The sequence below is a fragment of the Raphanus sativus genome, chromosome 8, assembly GCF_000801105.2.
Source record: "Raphanus sativus cultivar WK10039 chromosome 8, ASM80110v3, whole genome shotgun sequence".
In the NCBI taxonomy this organism is placed as follows: Eukaryota; Viridiplantae; Streptophyta; class Magnoliopsida; order Brassicales; family Brassicaceae; genus Raphanus; species Raphanus sativus.
Window position 1 is genome coordinate 26,521,488 of NC_079518.1, and position 19,351 is coordinate 26,540,838.

A 19,351-nucleotide genomic window follows, 5' to 3' on the forward strand; every position below is an offset into this window, starting at 1 on the left:
GTTCTGATGATACATTAGTAAATCGAGTCTCTTTGGCCCTATTGGTTTACTTTAAAAGTCTCTGCTTCGGTTTCTATTCTTATGTTTGTTTTTTTTTAATTTATTTTGATATTTATCTTTTATAAAAAAATTATGTTTTTAGTTTATATAATTTAAATTTAAAATTGAAAAAAACTTTAGTATTCTAGATTTTTTTTGTCAAGTATTCTAGATTTTAAATATAATGTTTCTCTTACTTAAATATTAAAAATAATTATTAAAAAAGTATTTATTTATTGGTCCGGTCCATAAGCTTTCTTTGTTTAATCGTTTTACTGATAAATTAATAAATTGAGTCTCTTTGGCCCCCAATTGGTTTGTTTTTCACCGCTCTCTCTCTCTCTCTCTAATCGCCGGTGTTCCGGTTCTTCGTCTCAGTTCTCCTTTCTCAGGCGTTGTTCATCACTTCCGAGCTCCCCCAAGTTGTCATCTTTCACCGTTTCTCGTTCGCGCTTGTTGGGTCTTCGGACATCTTCATTCTGCTGCTCTGTCTTGTTGTTGCTCCCACACGAATAGGTACCAAGTGCTGACATAGTGAGATTGTGGAACTTGTTTGAAACGGTCTGTGTCAGGCTTAACACGTGTAAAATGTAGAGTCTTTGGTCGGATCTGATTGATCCAAGTTTAGGTTTAGGTTTTTTCTTAGGTTTCTGTACCGTTAATATAGGAAAGTTCCAGTTTTAGTAATGTAAGTTTGTTTTGATTTCAGAGTGAAATTGATGAAAAGCAAGCATGGATGATGATGAACTTCATGGAAGCAATGGTCGGATGCACATTGGAGAAGCTCAAGAATCAATGCATCATGATCTCCACTATGGACATCATGCTTTGCAATTGCAACACATCCACAATGGAAGCGGTATGATCGATGATGACCAAGCTGATGGTGGTGGTATGAGTGATGGAGTTGAAATAGACGGTCCTTCTCACCCTGGCAATATAACTGACAATCGTGGTGAAGTGGTTGACCGTGGTAGTGAACAAGGAGATCAATTGACTTTGTCCTTTCAGGGCCAAGTCTACGTTTTCGACAGTGTCTTGCCTGAAAAGGTGATTCAACTTGTCACTGAGTTGGTTCTTTAATCTGTTTTTGACCATAAGTGACACACTGCAGCATGTGTCTGATGCGTGACCGTCACTCGCTGCAGGTTCAAGCTGTGCTTCTATTACTGGGTGGACGCGAAGTACCTCAGGCACCACCTACAAGCTTAGGAGCACCTCATCAGAACAATAGAGTATTGGTAAGAGTTTGGTACCATTGTTAGTGCATGATTCGAGCTTGAAGCTTAGCTTTGGCACTCGTGTCTAGACCTCTCCCTGTTGCAGTATACTAGAAACTGCTTGAACTTTAAGCTTCCTTTTAAACCCTAGTCTTTAAGAGCGAGCGCCTTAACATAGTCTGCATCATTGCGTTACTAATTAGTCAATGTAACAGGGTCTACCTGGTACTCCTCAAAGGTTTAGTATGCCACAGCGGTTAGCTTCTTTACTCAGATTCCGAGAGAAACGAAAAGAGAGGAACTTTGATAAGAAGATTCGGTATACAGTTCGCAAGGAGGTAGCTTTGAGGTAACATTCAACAACTTGGTCCACTTATACATTTGTTTGAGTTTGCACCTTCATTGCATTTTTTAATGGTAAACAGGATGCAACGCAATAAAGGTCAGTTCACATCTGCCAAGTCCAACAATGGTGAAGCTGCATCTGATGGATCTAACTGGGGGACTAATGAAACATGGGATATAGAAGAAGGTAGCGAGGCTCAGAATCAAGAAACCTCGTAAGTTGATCAATGCTTTTAAATTAGTTATTAACTTAACGTAGAGAGGTTGTCATGAACTAGTATTTGTTCCTTGGAATGGTTCTGGAAACTGTAAGATGTCGGCACTGTGGAATTGGGGAGAAGTCAACTCCAATGATGAGGCGTGGACCTGAAGGGCCAAGAACACTTTGCAATGCATGTGGACTTATGTGGGCAAACAAGGCAAGCTAATACTTGCTGCTTAACTGATCAACTCTCTCTCTTACTTGCTCATCTTGTAGCGCTTTTAGTTCATTGATGTTTCTGTCTAATGACAACACTTGGAATGTTTAGGGTGCTCTTAGAGATTTATCCAGAGGATCTCCTCAAACAGCCCAAAATCTTGCGATAAATAAGAATGAAGTAAGCAGAGATCTTTTGTTTTGACCAAATATATTTTTTTGCTTACAGTTTTGTCACAAGACATATGGATCTGTCTTTGCAGGATGCAAATCTTGAGGCTGGTCAGATGATGGTAACAGTAGCCAATGACATAAGCAACTCACAGTGAGAACACTTTCTCTTAAACGCAGAGAAAGATCTCAACAGAGTCTTTTATCATTTCCTTTTAGAGAATCTGATTCGATTTAGGTTTATCCGGATTTGATCAGTGAACAATGTAATATAGGTGATAATGATCTGCCGTGTTTGGTTATCTTTTTCTGATTCAGAATGCTTCTTGGTAAACTGTTGTTGGCATTGGTCTCTACTATTATAGTCTGATGTAATGTTGCTGGCTCTGTTAAATGAGTATCTTTATTTAACATGGTTCTTCACTTCACAAGTAACTTAACATGGCTGTTTAATCCGAAAATGTTCTTGTATTAGATTTAGACATTTTTTTTATGCTGGGTTTATAAGAAGTCTTCATAATGAAATCCAAATGAGAAAAAAGAACATAAAAAGATAAATTTTTTTTATAGATTATAGAAAAAGAACATAAGAATATGTTTTCTCTAAAAATGTAAAGTGAATCTAAAAATCTACATAATCTCCCTCTAGAAATGTGTTTCTAGATTTAAGAAAAAAAAATCCCTCACTAAAGAAAAGGTGTCTCTTTATTTATACAAAGTGAGTCCTAGGATTTTCTAGTGCTCTCATTGTTTAATTGGTCTTGTTCATTGTCTAATAAATCTTGTTGAGAGGTGTCAGACTCATCTCCAACAAAGAAAATTCATCAACTTAAATTATTATTTCTAAAAATGTTAATATTTCAAAAATAAAATTTTATAAAGGAGTTTAATATCTTATTATATAAAGCTTGGTTCTTCAAAGTTACTAATTAACATGATCATGACACTTGGAAGTTTTATATTTAAGATTATGACATGTGTTAATATCTTATACTTAAAATAAATATATATATAATAAAATAATAACAAAAGATTTTTTAAAAATATAATTATAAATATTATTTATAATAATTTTCCATTTTTAAATCATAAACAAAAGATAATTGCAAAATTTCTTTTAATATTATGACATGTGTTAACAAATATAATGATTAAAAATAAATAAAATAATATATAAGATAGTAAAAACAACTTTTCTATAAAAGAAAAATTTTCCATTTTCTAAATCCTAGACAAAAGATATTTGCAAAATAATATTTGATAGTAATTTTCCTTTTAATATTGTGACATGTGTTAAAATATATAATGATAATATATATATATATATACACACTAATATATAAGATATAAAACGATTTTATAAAAAAAAATACTTTAAAATTTATTTGATAGTAAAAGGGAAAATTAAAAAAATTATTTCGTAGTAAATTTTGTAGAAATTTTCCTTTTTAAAATATCATAAACAAAAAAGATCTGAAGATAGTTTATTTAATACTAAATTCCTTATCTAAAATCCTAATGGAGATATAATTGTAAAAGATTATATTGAGTTTGGTTCTCCAAAGTTGCTAATTAATATGATTAAACATATATAGTGAGAATTAAAATTGATGAAAATTTATGATAAAGATATATATTGATAACAATTCTTTTTTTCCGGAAATTCTAAAGAGAAGATAACTATAATAGGTTATATGTGACAGATTTTCCTTTTCAAAAAATTTAAACAAAAATGTAAAAGAGTTTTTTTTTTTAATTTTAATTTATACTATTATTTGGGAAGTAAATTTTCGCAACGGAGCTCTCACGTTAAAAGTTAGAGTGGTTAATATCGTTTTTACCCTTAATGAATAAAATTTATATAACAAAAATGAATTTAAATTATTTTTATTAGATAAATAATTAAAATAATAATAATCAGAATTATCTAAAACCTAAAAATATATTAAATAAAATATAATTCCTATATATTTGTATTGTTATCTTAAAATTATTTTTATTAGATAAATAATTAAAATAATAATAATCAGAATTATCCAAAACCTAAAAATATATTAAATAAAATATAATTCCTATATATTTGTATTGTTATCTTAAAATTATTTTAATAACAAAATAATAAAACAAAAAAATACATAACTAAATATTAATCAATTATTTTTTTAGTTTTATATAATTGAAAAGAGAATATTTATTGACTTTTAATATATATTTTTTAATGATGAATATATACTGTATGTATACAGAGATTTGTTTTAAAAAAATATACGTAATAATTTTAAATGATATATGATAATTTGTTAGAAAACATAAACAATTTCTTATTATAACCACAAAATACATAACTAAATATTAATCAAGTAAATGTTTTAGTTTTATATATTGAAAGATAATATTAAATGACTTCTAAGATTTTTTTTTTAAGAATGAATGTATATAAAAATAATTGTTTTAAAAATTATATGTAAGAATATTTAAATGAAAATATATATAATAATCTGTTATAAAACATAAATAATTTATCATTATAATCTTTTAATTAGTAATGGTTATATTAATAAATAATTATAAAATATTTAAGTCCGCATGCGCGGGCGAAACACCTAGTTGTAAATAAAAAGGACACATATAAAATAAAATGTCTCCTTTTTAAAATATCCTAGCATAATAAGCTTTTAAAAACTTATTTAATAAAACATTAAGATAGTACATAATAAAGTGTATAATGTTGTCATTGACTCGATTGATGTATTAAACTTTCATTTTTTTACTTTTCATTCAATTTCTTATTTTGAGTTGTGTTGAGTTAAAACGTTTATGTATAGTATATTATTTAATACAAAGTTTATAACATTTATCTATGTACCATGATTATAAAATATAAATATTAATTTGAATTTATGTGTGAAAACGGGTTTTAACTTATAAAATAAATCTCACATAATGTATGCAAAAAATCATAAAGTTACAATAATATTTATTATTTTATGTTTTCATATTAAACTAAAACACCAAACAAAACCCGTTGCGCAACGGGCTCATATCTTGTTACATATAAGTTAAACTAAAAAATGAATTTTTTTTTTTGAAAAACTCAATTTTTATATTTAGGTTTTTATGTAATCATATTTGTGTTTAATATTAATTTAATTTGAAATAATATTTTCTTAAATAAATGAAATACATTATTGAAACAAACATTCATCAGTTGAACATGATCCCATTTTAATAGAATATATGTGGTTTCAACTATAAATTTTTTCGTCTACAAAAAAGAACTATAAATTTTTACTATTCATTTTAGTATGTTGAGTTGTTATATTCTTGTAAATTGATGATGATTTTGTTTGGTTTAAATCATATCAAAATTGGCTTATTAGTAGGTGGTTCAGTTATCTTCTAATATTTGTAAATATCTTTTATATAATTTTTATAGTTTGATATATCTTGTTTTGGAAAATATAAAATATAAATATTAAATCAGATATGCATTAATTAACATAACTTGTGTTATGAAAATTCCTGCACATATATGAATATATATATATATATATATTAATTGATTAATTTAGTTGTTCATATTTTGATTGGTGTCATTATTTATATTTTGGTATATTTAGTTATATAATCTTTTTGAAATGAAACATAATTTTTGTTTATAATTGACTAAAATAAAAGTCTTGCTAATTAGATTTTGTTTAGTTTTTCTTGGGTTGGTAAATATATTTAAACATCACAGTGAGAGGCTTAAAAGCATCTATGTTGTTCTTGCCTGGGAATCTGACTCTATCTCTCTCACTCTCACAATCTCATGGCATTTTTGGGTTTCTGAATTTACTTCTTACTCACATTTGTATGGTATTATTCTATGATGCTTACTGATGTTTTTTTTAATGTTTTAGTTACTAGCCAGTTTGGTCTAGAATTGTAAGAATACTTTGATTGACAAGCGTTTAAAAAAATGATTATAGCAACAATTTTGAATTTTGGTGACTAAAATAGTATAATGTTTTAACAACACAAGGAAAATATAAATTATTATAAAAAAACTTGTCAACTGGTGACCGTCTCGGGAATAGTAGGAACAAAAAAGAAAAGAATTGATGAGAATAAAATTATGGGAATGATGGGGAACGGTTATTCCATATCAAATTTAGTGAGGAATAAATTTGTTCTTTAATTCTCTACAATAAAAGGAATGAGAAGGAATGAAAAGGAATGACTATTCCTAATGAATGGTAAAATTTGTTAGGAACATTAAGGAATGCATTATTCCTCTTCATTCCTTGGTCACCAGTTAGACCCTTAGTGACCTTGTGAAGAAACCTCATGTTCCAGTCCAAGCTCCTACCACCTTTAGGCGCATGGTGCAGCTATCTATCGAGCAGTGCACTAACTATGAAGAGTCATAAAACAATAAAACTCTCTTCATGATCATAGCAACAGCTTTTGATAGCGACTACGTTCGGGTGATAAATTTTAGCGGCTCTTTTAATCTCGGAATATAATTCTTTCTTTCTCTGAAAACTCAACCTGATCTCTTAACAGCCCCTTTTGTTAACCGGATAGCAAAAATACTCTATATAATCACTAACTTACCATGCTCTGGTTCATCTTTGAAAAGCGATGCGACATATTTTCTGACTTCTTTAAACGTGCATCATATTCATCATATAGATGTCCTGCTTAAGCAACATATATAATATGAAATTCACACATTTATATCTAAAAATGTGAGAGGGAAATTTTATCTTCAACAATACGCTAACTCTTGGAAAAATCCACTTCACTTGTGGAAGATCCAAAGCTCTCACAAAACCTCGTGAATTATTTGAAGTAGCATTCAGCCGGACTACTGCGGTTTGATACTTTGCATCAGGCATCACAACCACCTTTTTGTGGAAGGTAAATACATACAGAACTGCATATATAGAGAACAGAACTTGTAGGAATGAAAAAACATAATATTATGAATAGAACTCTAGTCGAGTCTTCACTTTGGAAACCCAGAAATCACAAATCTTGATAGCTTATTCGGAAAAAGTACCCACGTTTTAGAATCTAAGCGACAAGAAAGAAATTATTGGTTAACAAAAAAGAGACAAATCTTACTTTAATAATTTAATAAAAAACATAAAATAATAATTATTTTATTATAATTTTATGAATGATTTGCATATATTGTGTGAGATTTATTTTATAATTAAAAGGTTATTTTATGTTTTAATAATTATATATCTTTCTTATATGTACAAACACATATTCATCATATTCACAAATACTCATGTACGACGACAACCTCATAATTAAAAAAACTTATGTTAGCATCATAAAATGTAATAATGATAATAAAAAAAATTGAGTTGTATCAAGAAATTTAAATAAAATACTCATGTAATATTTTTCACATAAATACTTTTGTTTTGTAAAACTAATATATGAAAACTTAAACCTAAATATAGTGTGAAATATTTGTAGCTTCTTTTTCATGATTGCTTAACATACAATTATATATTAAAAAGGAAAGTTAGTTAATTATAAGAAATTAATAAGAATACTTTTCCAATTTTTCTTTTGTTTAGGTTTTGAAAAGGGAATATTATTTATTTAATAGTTAGTTTTTATTCATTATTTTTATTAAATAATTTATTGTACTTGTTGGATTTTATAATTCGTTTTTGTTTAATATTTTTTTCTTAAAAGATAATATTTATATTTTATAATTATCTTACTTTAGTATCTTTAAAAACAAAATTATAAATTATATTTAAAAAGATAATTAATTTCAAATATCTTTTTACAATTGTTTTTTGTTTAGACCTAAAGAAATTACTATCAATCTTTTTAACATATGTAATTGTAAAAAACTATATGATAGTATTTTTTTATAAATCCTAAAAAGAACCATAAAAGACTATTTTGTAATAAAAATTTTCTTTTCTAAATCTCTTTTATATCATAAACAAAAGAGAATTGTATCATTTTTTACACATGTCACAGTTTTTTTAGAAAACAAATTAACAAAGAAATAATTACTTTAAAATAGGTTTTTACAATTATTTTCTTGTTTAGAATTAAAAAATGAAAATTACTATCAAATATTTTAAACAATATATAGTGTAAAATACTAAAATGGTAATGTTTTAATTTTCCTTTTCTTAAAATACTAAATCCTAAAATATAAATTTTAAAGACTATTTCGTAATTAAATTTTCATTTTCTTAATCTCTTTTAAATCCTAAAAAGGGAGAATTGTATCTTATTTTTAAAACATGTCGCAATATAAAATATCAAATTACTATCAAATATTTTTAACAATATATAATGTAAAATACTAAAAAATGTTAATTTGTAATTTTTAACATTATTTTCATTTGATATTAAAAAATACGAACATATAAAAAGGATGAAAATATTTTTTAACATTAGTTCTTGGATTTTCCGTATATATTGGTGACATTTTAATAACAATAATATGTTTCTTACATAAATTTTGATTTGAATTTCTGTCTCAATAATTATGGTGTTTTAATAACATATTGATATTTTTTTTAAATAAATACATCACTTTAATTATTTTTCAAAATAATATTAGTTGTAGTTATTTGAAACATATAAAACTCTGAACTCTATATATTGTTTATATTCTGTAAGACAAATTAAAAACAATTCAATTCAAAATATTAATGTTACCCAACACCAATCAACATGTTTATTGATAGTCAGCTAAATATCAAATATACTGCTAGATAAAACATTATATTTGTTTACTTTAGCATTCATGGTGTGACTTTAACTATAGTTGCTATACTTTAAAAATAGAAAGCTCTCCAGTTGTAATGACTCTTGATAGTGCAACGTAAAATTGTAAGTTTGAACTTGGCAAATATACCAACTTTTTATACTTTAACCTTAACTATTGTTGATAGTTATTGCATAGAAAACTGTTTTAGGAAATTAAAATCTTTTCAGTTTAAAAGGTCATATTGCATCTGTTGGAATGAGACTTATTTTAAGAATAAAAATCAGTTTTTTTTACCTAACTTCCGGTTAGGATTTTACCTTCAATAGTCATGTTGCCACATAACCTCCGGTTAGGATTTCAGCTTCGATAATCATGTTTCATAGGCGAGTTATTAGTAACATTGTTCTATTGCAAAGTGTTTCTCTTTGATTTAAATTCTTTAATAGCATGAACTACAATATTTAATTGCAAAGTCGTTCTATTTGATTTAAATTCCATAGTAGCATCTACAACGGCATAACCAATTTTATATGTCGATAATAATAAGCACAGATATGCATAATAGTCACATTAACTTGGTCACAACAACATAAAATCTATATAGGGATGGACAAAATAACCGTAAATTTTGATTCGATTACTTATCCATTTCGATTTCACCCGAAATTCTGAATATCCGTAACTCTATGAAACAAATAAAATACTTATATGCAATATCCGAAAGAAACGAAGCAAATCACAAACACTAATATTTTAAAAAATGGATATCTGATCCATTATATGCATATATATACATGTATTAAAGAAGTATATATATAAGTTATACAAATATTATATTGTGTATAAGTTTTATAGTGCTTTTATCTACTAAATTTATTAAGTTATTATTAGAATTTTTAAAAGTAATAAATTTTAATTTTTGTAATAAAATATAATTATTATTTTATCTTTTTGGAATTTTTGATTTATTTATTAATTTTTAATTTATTTTTACGGATCAAATCGGATAACGTGTCAAATTCTAATATTTTCTGGATATACATAACACCGAATATCCGGATGGTCGAATAATTACTATTAAACACTCTGTCACAGTTTTATTTTCTTATGTTTAAGATTTAAGGAAAGGACAATTACTATCAAATAAATAATATCAAATAATTACCAAAATTAAAAATATTCACCAATTTATTCTACAATTAATAAAGATATTTAAAAAAATTATTATAGTAAACAAAACCATGATTTATAGCTCATTCTAATAATGTTTACATATTTTCAGATATGAAATCTAATGTCTTTATTCTTGAGATCCAAATCTATTCTATTAAAACTGAATTACAAATATGAATTTACCCTTAAACAACATTTTAATTACATTATATTTCCATTGAAAAACTACAATATCCTAACCTTTAGTATTTATTATCTTTTTGTCAAATAAAAATATACTAAATTGATTTACAAACTAATTAATGTTAAAATTTTCCAAATGTTTCTCAATTTAACAAAATATTCCGAAAATTTGATATTTAATTGTTATACCAAAAAAAATTTCTGTAAATTTTTTGTTGTTGTTACTGTATCAATCTGTTGCATATAAACAACAATTTTGTTTTGTGTATAAATTTCATACTATCCAAAATTTTATACAGGTAAATGTTAAAAATATATACTACCGAAACTACATAAAATATTAATTTATATAACTGTGAGACAAATACATATATAGATGCGTGCGTTAAACTCTAGTTTCACTTTGAATGTCAATCAGTAGAATCTCAAGAGCTAGTATATCCTCTAGTTTTACGGTTGTTAAGTTTCACAAATGTTTGAAATAGAACAATATCTCGCCATATCCTCTATGTTCCCCCTTCTGACTACAACTCTCATCATTTGACTATGGTGTTAAAATGAATGGGATGCAAAAGCTATAGTAAGCCCATAGATTCAAAATGTAACTTAACAACAGTTTTCACTAAAAATAAAATTGGTATCAAACTAATTGGCTTACACTTGGTGAGAAAAGACCCTTTTTATAGATTTTGTTGGCAAAACATTACGCTCATAAAATTTTACATCAGAAAAGTTTAGCAAAAGCATGAATAAGCCAAATGGTTCTTCTTTGAGATGTATGGAGAGATGTAATCAGTAGAAAGACCAGACGTTCCTGAGATCTCAGCTGGAACTAGAACTTGAGGCTTCCCTAAAGCTATCCTTTTCCCAACCGTATTAGCGTAAAACAAACCAGGAATGGCTGGCACAAACACATCACTCCTTGAACTTATGTAGAAGTCAATAACGTTTTCATACTCTGAGTTCTCTAACTCAAGGTACTTAGACTTCTTCTCTGCAGGCATTATCGCCTCCTGCCATGTATTCATTCAGAAGAAAAATCAAGATTAGCAAAAAGTATGTAACCTTTAGAGACTAATAGAATGAATAATCTCATCTCACACACCTTAGTAAACGTTTTAGGGAAGATGTCCTTAAGAATATTGAGGCTGCTATCCCATCTAGGCTGAGTCAGGTATATAGTTGTGTCACCATCAAATCCAAGCTTCCTCAAGAACACTGCGATCTCTTGCGCGTTGTAACATGTTTTGGACCCCCCTGCACCTGTCTCATGGCAGTTTTTCTTCTCAAGTATCTCAACTCTCAAGTCTATGGCTATGAAGCGTCCACCAGAGCTCTTGCTCTTCAGCCTCTGAACCATCGACTCCACCAGTTCATTCACTCCAGGTTGCAACTCCAAGGAACCAAACATCGCCAAACAAGAGACAGGGTCGGTCTCACCATCCAGAGAAGACTTCCTCAAGTTCACGGAAGGGAAGTAGGTTGTAACTCTGATGTTGCCTTTTGATTTGAAGATGGGGTTGATATGTTCCTTGATGTAGTCTTCCGCAACTCTGGTGGGAACCTTAACAATGGCGATGTCTCTTAGAGAAACGTGGCTTGGCAACTTCTTCACAACTTTGAGAACGCTTTCAAGGCTTTTAACGAGTTTATCTGCATCATAGATGTCTTCAAAGTTCCTGTATAAACATTCATAAACCACTAAGAGAAACAAACAAACAAACAAACAAAACCATAATGTTTTATGAAAATACAGAAACTAACTAACATTTCATCACCAGGTTTGCTTCCTCTTATGTCAGGGAGCACAAGCGTTGCTCCAAGATGCTTAGCCACCATCACAGCATCAGTTATCTGAAGAAAAATGATAAAAGTTAAACAAGAAAAGGCAAAAACTTTTTAGAGTAGGATATAAAGGATTACCTGAGAGACATGGTACTCAGGACCATTGGTTAAGGAGAATGTAACATAACCCTTTGAAGATACAGCTTCATCTACAACAAGAGTAACATTGAAGCAAACAAGAGAAGACTCAAAAAAAACAAAAACTGATCTGAGAGTAAGAAGGCAAGGCAGATTACCAGATTCAGATATTGACCAACAAGGTTTAAGATCATGGCTATCTTCCATCCAAGGCCCATGATTCCCTTCCCTGGATCTAACAAGTCCATCTTCCAGAGATACTTTTGATCCATGGAACTCAATATCATGTGCATCCCCTTGAACCTGCCAAAAGAACAAAAAGGTTGAAGCTTTCATAATCACTCCAAAAGTATGAGTCTTTAACATCAATGCAATATCCATATCCAACCCAGAACGAATAAAACCCTAAGAATTGTATAAACCAGATCTGTGATCCACAAATTACAGACAAAAATCGATCAGACCCCACTTAAATCAAGCTCAGACACTAACAGAGACATGTCGGGTTTAGATACCTGAGCATCAAAGTAATCTCTGTGAAGCATTTGTCCGAGCATGACGAACATGGTAATGGTGAGGATTCCAGCCACCACTTGTCTCAAATCCACACCCATTGTGGTTCTTCTTACACTCTCCTTCGATTGAGGAGAGATTAGGGGATGGTTTTAGAAGACAAAAGAGATAGAAAAAAAGAGACAAGATTTCACGAATCTGAGTCCCTTTTGATGATTGTGTCGAAAATATATTTTGTTTCTTTATGAGTGAGTGTTAAAGTCTTTGCCTTACGCTCTCTATCTACAGACCCACAACACAGCCACCGACACTTTCACCGTGGATTCTGGTATTTAAATCAACTAGTTGATTTTGTCTAAACCGGATGTGTACCGATTTTGATTTCATTTAAACCGGGTTTGTATCACATCAAACCAGAAGTGTAAACGAAAGCATATCTGTATTCTATCCTATGTTCAATTCTATCCATTTGTTATATTTCCTTAATTGTCCTATATAATTAACTATGATCTTCAGATGTCAAACAAATACTCAATTATGATAATAGAATCTTGCATTAATGGTATGTATAGAATCTTGCATTAACTTACTAATATACTCCTCTATATCACTATAAGTGTTTTTTAAAAAAATCTATTTTATTTTAAAATAAGATGTTTTTATTTTTCTAGACTAAACTTAATGCATCTTAAAATTTGTAACAAATTACAAAATACTACATTTTTTCATTAGTTGAGCCGACTACAGGTGCACCGTGCATTAATAAATAAATTATTTTTATTATATAATAATATATTAGCTATGAAAATAAATATATAAAAAACTAAACTTATGTATTTTCTAAATGTTTTATAAAACATAAAATAATAGTTTTTATATTTAGAAAACTAGAGTTTAGTTTTATATTTTATTTTCATTTGACATATAAAATATCAAAAAATAGTTTAAACTATTTAAATTTCTTTTGTAACAAGTTAAAAGTTACGAAAACTAAAAAACACATCAAAGCTTCAAATTTATAAATATTTAAATGTCTATTGTGAATAATAAAAGTCATCGTTAAACTAAAGTCATCGTAAAAAAATATCAAAAATTAGACTTCAAATTAAAAATAAAGTCATCGTAAAACATCATTAATAAATTGTTGATAACAAAAAATAAACTAACACCAAATTAAATCAACTAATTTTGGTTTTTTTACAATCGTTCATTTCATTTTTTTCAGGTAAAAATTATAAAATAATAAGTAAAAGTTATATATTGGTTTAACCGATAAAGGGGTGTCGGATTTTAGTGGGTTTTTACTAGTTTTATGAGGTTTTTAAATATTGATTTTTCACAAAACTACTCTTATTTTTAAAAGGCATTATTAACAATATTTTTTTATTTTCTATTTAGTTTAGTTAATTTTGATTTGATTGTGTTTTTATAATTTTTGTGTGTGTTTAGAGGTTTTCCGATTTGATATTGGATTTATTTTTCATAGTCACATGATCTTTTGACCATGCATTTAAGTTTTAGAACATATTTTTTTAGAACTCGAAAAAAACCGATTGAATTAAACTGAAACACAAACCAAACTAAATACAAACTGAACCGAAATCAATACAAACTGAATCGAAATCAATACAAACTATTTATGGTTTATTTCAGTTGAAAAAATTCTAGAACTGAATTATCCAAACCGAACCGATAAAATAACCGAAGTATCCACCCTTAGAGCCCGGCGAAGGTACCGATAATCTCTTTATGAATTTTAGTGGGCTGATTATATTATTTAACTAAAGCCCAATGGGCTCAGTACGAGTGAAAGGATTGTTACTAATGGGGCACAAGAACCAGTCCATCTCCACAAATTTCCCATAAACAGAAGGATCGGGAGGAAGAAAAGATAAAAGGAAGATCGGAGGAGATGGCATCTAGCGCGGCGGTTCCGTTCTGGAGAACGGCGGGGATGACTTACATAACGTATTCGAACATTTGTGCGAATCTGGTGAGGAATTGTCTGAAGGAGCCTTTCAAAGCGGAAGCTCTAAGTCGCGAGAAGGTTCACTTCTCTATCTCCAAATGGGCTGGTGGAAAGCCTGAGAAACCAAGTATGCCTCTTTTCTTTTCTAGTAGAATCGTGTTGTCTTGAGTACATATGCAATTTAGGAAAGAGGAATTGATCAATTCTTAAATTTTGAAACATTCATCGTGATCTGATCACAGGCTGTCTGATCAAATCCAATATTTGTTTGCATTTCTCAAATTTTCATTTGAGAAACGAAAACATGAAGCAGACTGTTGCGAATCTTGCATTTTAGATTGTCTCTCATGTATCAGAGCTTGAATGAAAGTTATGTTTTTATTGGAGACAATGGTTTTGTCAGTTGTGTACCATTTATGTCTATCTGAAAATGTATGGTTTCACAAGTTATTTGTGTTTGTATTCAACAAATCGATCTGCAAATGTAATCAGCTTTACCAGCTCTGTATAAGTCTATCCATCATTTCTCACATGTTTACTTTTTTTTTGACAGTTTTGCGTTCAGACACACCTGGAGTTTGAGATTTTTAACGTTTAAGGTTAATAACGGTGCGGGAGCAAGAAACTGTTGTGTTTACCTCTGCAGCAAAGATGATTTTTTTTCTATCTACTTTGAGATTGTTAGCAATGAAGGTTGAGTGAGACTCATTCCTATCTTAATAATCAAAGGACAATACCTTATGTTTATCCTTTTGTTTTGCCTCCAAAATTCTTTGCATATTTTAAAATAAAAATCCTACTCTTCTTATAGCTAAAAGGCAAGATGCTGAATGTTACAGAACCGTTAAAAGAGCGTAGGACTCACTCAGCACATGAGAGTTTAACCAATACACTGTTGTCATAAGTTAATAGAAAGAGGTGCTAGTGAACCACAATCAAGCATATATGTTTTGTTCTGTCCAAAAATATAATCATACGTTATAAATACTAATTCATACGATTATACTTTTATTTGATTTACCAAAAAGGCTCTCCAACGACTGTGTCTTTGGTCACGGGTCGATTTCATCCGGATATAAATTTTTGAAAGGTTTTAAAACGACGTCGTTTTGGATTTAACGGAAATTAAAAACGGTCATTAACTCCGTTTAATCATTCGTTACCTGAGTTAACGTCGTATTTAATTTGGTTTAATCAAATTAAATTGATGTTTAAAATGGCTAATCAAACTAAGTTAGTGCTTTAAATAGTCGAAGAAAAAATTCATGCTTTTTCAACCAAATTTAAAAGTTCGTGATTTAAATGACAACTTTTCCTTTAAATAATTGGTATAACATTTCATCCCTATATACTAAAGCGCAAGTCGCTTCTCCAATAAAATCTTGTCACGTAATTTCTATTTACAAAATAAATAAAAAAATCAATTGAAAAACAATAGTTACAAAAAAAACTATCTAACGGTTTCTAGATCAATCCCACAAATCCACTATCTCCATGATCTCTTTCTCCATACTTATATATTTCTAAGATCTGGAAACAAACATCTGAGACTCATCGATCAAAAATAAATAGAAAGGTATATATACTCTTTTTAGTTTCAAAACTCTAATCCATAATTTACCAGAAAAGAACAGATGCCAACAACCTATGTTCCGTTTCTTTGTACGGTTTCATTGGCTTCTGGAGAACACTACATTTCTTTATCAAAACCAGTTTAAGGCTTGGAACTTTTTTTTTTTTTTTTGCTAAAAAAGGCTTGGAACTTTCTAAAGGTAAATTTGTATTGCTGGAGATATTCAACCAAAAATACAGAGATTTTGAACAAAAATAAAAGGAGAAAGATGGAAATAAGAGGTGGTGGGATTAGAAGAAAGGCTTTGGATAAAAGGTAAATACCCTTCCACTAAATCACCACGAAAGGGTCGATTTGATGATATTGTTTTCTTCCTGTAAAATAGATTGAAAACATTCTTCAGACTATGGTCAGTACTTTGCTATTGCATTAAGAGTTTTAAGGCTTCAGACATTCAGTAAAAAAAAATTATGTACAACATGATGAAGTTGACAAAATCGGTAATCCATTGGAAAACTGATTAAATTCTAAGACAAAATTAACATAGGTATGTAGTAGCAGCTACGTGATAGTAGCAACTTTGATAACTCGATTATTTTACCTCTTATTTGCTTTCATGATATGATGTTTCTCTGTTGCATAAGATTTTTACTCTTCACAGATGGAGATGCTAAATAAATTACTAGATGTAATAAACTAAGAAGCATAGATTTCATGTTAAAAATTGGGAAAATATTGAAAGAAAACAAGATCTAAAAGTAAAACAGGAAACTTCAAAATAATATTTATACCCAACAAACTAATTAATATAAATTTAATAAAATTTAAAATCTAATTTATTTTATATATTTATAGTTAATTACTATAATGTGTTAGTACTTATCTCCTGATAAATCAAAGTTAACTATGTAAATGTCATTTTTATTTATATGTATTATAAGAAAAAAATACTCCATCTGACCAAAAAAAAAAAAATAATACTCCCATGCATAGCATGGGACCAATACTAGTTATATACTAAACTGGTATTACTTGTATTACTAGTATATTTTTTTAATTTAAAATTTGAGAAACACAATTAGGTATATCCAAATTGGTAAGTGATCAAAAAGTTCTCTCCTAATTTATATGAGATTTAGCAACTTTAAAAATTATTACATCACCATATAAATTTTTATAATCTACACTATACTTTCAAATTTCAACATTCGATTACTTGTCTAATCACGTTGTTTTTAGAATAACATACACCGAATGTATTAAGTGACACTCTGTGTTTAAATTCAACTAGTATATCTAAAAATGTATCAACTTTACCAATCTGCATTACTCTATCCATCATTCTCACATGTTTTTATATAATATACATAAATTGTTATTAAAAATTATTATTTACTGTTATAAATATTTGAATCTTAGATAATTCATAGTTATTATTTAAGAAAGAAGAAAGAACATTTTTGTAGATTTTATGAATCGTTGTAACGATGAAACATAGCATGATAAATTTTGCGCTATAATATTTCTCAATAAAACATATAAGGGATGTGACAAGGGTGTCCAAACCGAATATTCATTCGATTTTGGTTTGATTTCTTTGGTTTTTCGATATTTTGATTTATAAAAAAATAGGTACTATTTTAAAATCATATTTACTTTGATTTTGTCCGGTTTATATATTGTCGATTTTTGATTTATTAGGTGTCATATAAAAAATCATAAATGTATTTATTCTTTACAATATTTTGTGGTTTTTACTTTATATGATTATATATCAACTTTAATACAACACAACGAAATTTTGTTTTTTAAAATTTTTTAGTATTAAATAATTGGTAAACATATTTCTTTAATAATAGTAGTAGTTTTATTGAATAAAAATAAAAAATATTAGTAAACCATAGTATTATTAAATAACTAAATATTAACACACATATTTGTCAACAAAAAAAATAAAAATAACTAACTTTTAAATTAAAATAAAATATTAAACTACTAAAATCAACATCAAGATATGAAGATCATATCAATAAAATAAATTATGTATATATTATTAATTATATTATATAGTTTACATATATTTATATCACTATATTATAATTGATCGCTTTATATACCAAACCAGATATATGTATCTTGATTTCTTAAAAATGACATTTATTTGATATACTTTATATATTAAAATAAAAATAATAAAATATTTTTTGCATCCCGATGTCTTCACCACAATCATTCTTAGAATATTTTTTTAAAATATATTGGTCTATCTAAACATATAGTAAGGTTTCTATTAAAATAACCATAAATTAATTATTAATGTTCTTTATTGTTTTTTTTTAAATCATGGAATTAACTAATGTGACTTAAGTATATATGAAAATTAATGTTTTTGAATAATAAAAATTTGATTAAAATTAGTTTATTCTCTATCATTTCATAAAATTATAACTTACTAAAATAAATTAAACAACCACATAACTATATAATAAAATTTTAGATTTTTCTGTATATCTAAATTTTAAAAACAACTATAAATAACTATAAAAATTTCACATTGAATTTTTTGATTAATGGTTTAAAATTTATGTTATAACAAGATACAAAATATTTTAAAAATATATAAGTAGGAAGTCTTATTCAATATATAATATATATATTTAAAATAGACTATATACCATATAAAATACATAATTATTTTAATTTCAAAATTTGCTTTGGTTCTTTTTCGAGAAAAAATTGAACAAATGATTACAACTTAATATTTATATTTTAAACGTTGCATTAAATGTTTTTAAAAGTATAAATTACTTTTTATATCAACATTTTTTTTTGTTTCCAGTGATTCTGAATTTTTGTTATAAAAGATACAAATGATCAAAAATAGAAAAAATGTTTGTTTGGATTAATAAAATTTATTTATGTGTTTTCACCAATTTAATTATATATGTAGCAGTTAAATTTTTTATTATTCAATATATATTTATTATTTTATGATGTAAAAAATACTAGATTTTGACCCGCGCTTCGAAAGCGCGGATATTATTTTTTACTTTTATGAAATATATTATTTGTTTGTAAT

At 27.7% G+C, this 19,351-nt stretch overlaps 3 protein-coding genes across 3 annotated transcripts; 2 read left to right on the forward strand and 1 right to left on the reverse strand.

The window, feature by feature from the left end:
* Positions 1 to 333: 333 nt before the first annotated feature.
* LOC108820649 (GATA transcription factor 28) lies at positions 334 to 2,611 on the forward strand. The gene is made up of 8 exons (XM_018593641.2): positions 334 to 555; positions 749 to 1,089; positions 1,188 to 1,280; positions 1,475 to 1,608; positions 1,685 to 1,819; positions 1,918 to 2,023; positions 2,135 to 2,203; positions 2,286 to 2,611. The coding sequence occupies exons 2-8, from the start codon at positions 772 to 774 to the stop codon at positions 2,349 to 2,351; spliced, it is 921 nt and encodes a 306-aa protein (XP_018449143.1). The 5' UTR covers positions 334 to 555; positions 749 to 771; the 3' UTR covers positions 2,352 to 2,611.
* An 8,283-nt stretch (positions 2,612 to 10,894) lies between these two features.
* On the reverse strand, positions 10,895 to 13,036 carry LOC108820647 (protein MANNAN SYNTHESIS-RELATED 2). Its single transcript, XM_018593638.2, has 6 exons — positions 12,733 to 13,036; positions 12,376 to 12,520; positions 12,218 to 12,288; positions 12,063 to 12,148; positions 11,400 to 11,973; positions 10,895 to 11,307 (listed from the first exon to the last, which is right to left on the reverse strand). The coding sequence occupies exons 1-6, from the start codon at positions 12,829 to 12,831 to the stop codon at positions 11,029 to 11,031; spliced, it is 1,254 nt and encodes a 417-aa protein (XP_018449140.1). The 5' UTR covers positions 12,832 to 13,036; the 3' UTR covers positions 10,895 to 11,028.
* A 1,540-nt stretch (positions 13,037 to 14,576) lies between these two features.
* Positions 14,577 to 15,516, forward strand: LOC108820653 (ATP synthase subunit epsilon, mitochondrial). Its single transcript, XM_018593645.2, has 2 exons — positions 14,577 to 14,826; positions 15,253 to 15,516. The coding sequence occupies exons 1-2, from the start codon at positions 14,643 to 14,645 to the stop codon at positions 15,279 to 15,281; spliced, it is 213 nt and encodes a 70-aa protein (XP_018449147.1). The 5' UTR covers positions 14,577 to 14,642; the 3' UTR covers positions 15,282 to 15,516.
* Positions 15,517 to 19,351: the final 3,835 nt, after the last annotated feature.

Coding starts and splice junctions, on each gene's coding strand:
- LOC108820647 (XM_018593638.2), bottom strand. CDS start 12,831: ATGGGTGTGGATTTGAGACAAGTGGTGGCTGGAATCCTCACCATTACC. Junction 12,289..12,375: donor TTGGTCAATATCTGAATCTG/GTAATCTGCCTT, acceptor CTCTTGTTGTAG/ATGAAGCTGTATCTTCAAAG. Junction 11,974..12,062: donor AGCAAACCTGGTGATGAAAT/GTTAGTTAGTTT, acceptor ATGTTTATACAG/GAACTTTGAAGACATCTATG.
- LOC108820649 (XM_018593641.2), top strand. CDS start 772: ATGGATGATGATGAACTTCATGGAAGCAATGGTCGGATGCACATTGGA. Junction 2,024..2,134: donor GACTTATGTGGGCAAACAAG/GCAAGCTAATAC, acceptor TGGAATGTTTAG/GGTGCTCTTAGAGATTTATC. Junction 2,204..2,285: donor TTGCGATAAATAAGAATGAA/GTAAGCAGAGAT, acceptor CTGTCTTTGCAG/GATGCAAATCTTGAGGCTGG.
- LOC108820653 (XM_018593645.2), top strand. CDS start 14,643: ATGGCATCTAGCGCGGCGGTTCCGTTCTGGAGAACGGCGGGGATGACT. Junction 14,827..15,252: donor TGGAAAGCCTGAGAAACCAA/GTATGCCTCTTT, acceptor TTTTTTTGACAG/TTTTGCGTTCAGACACACCT.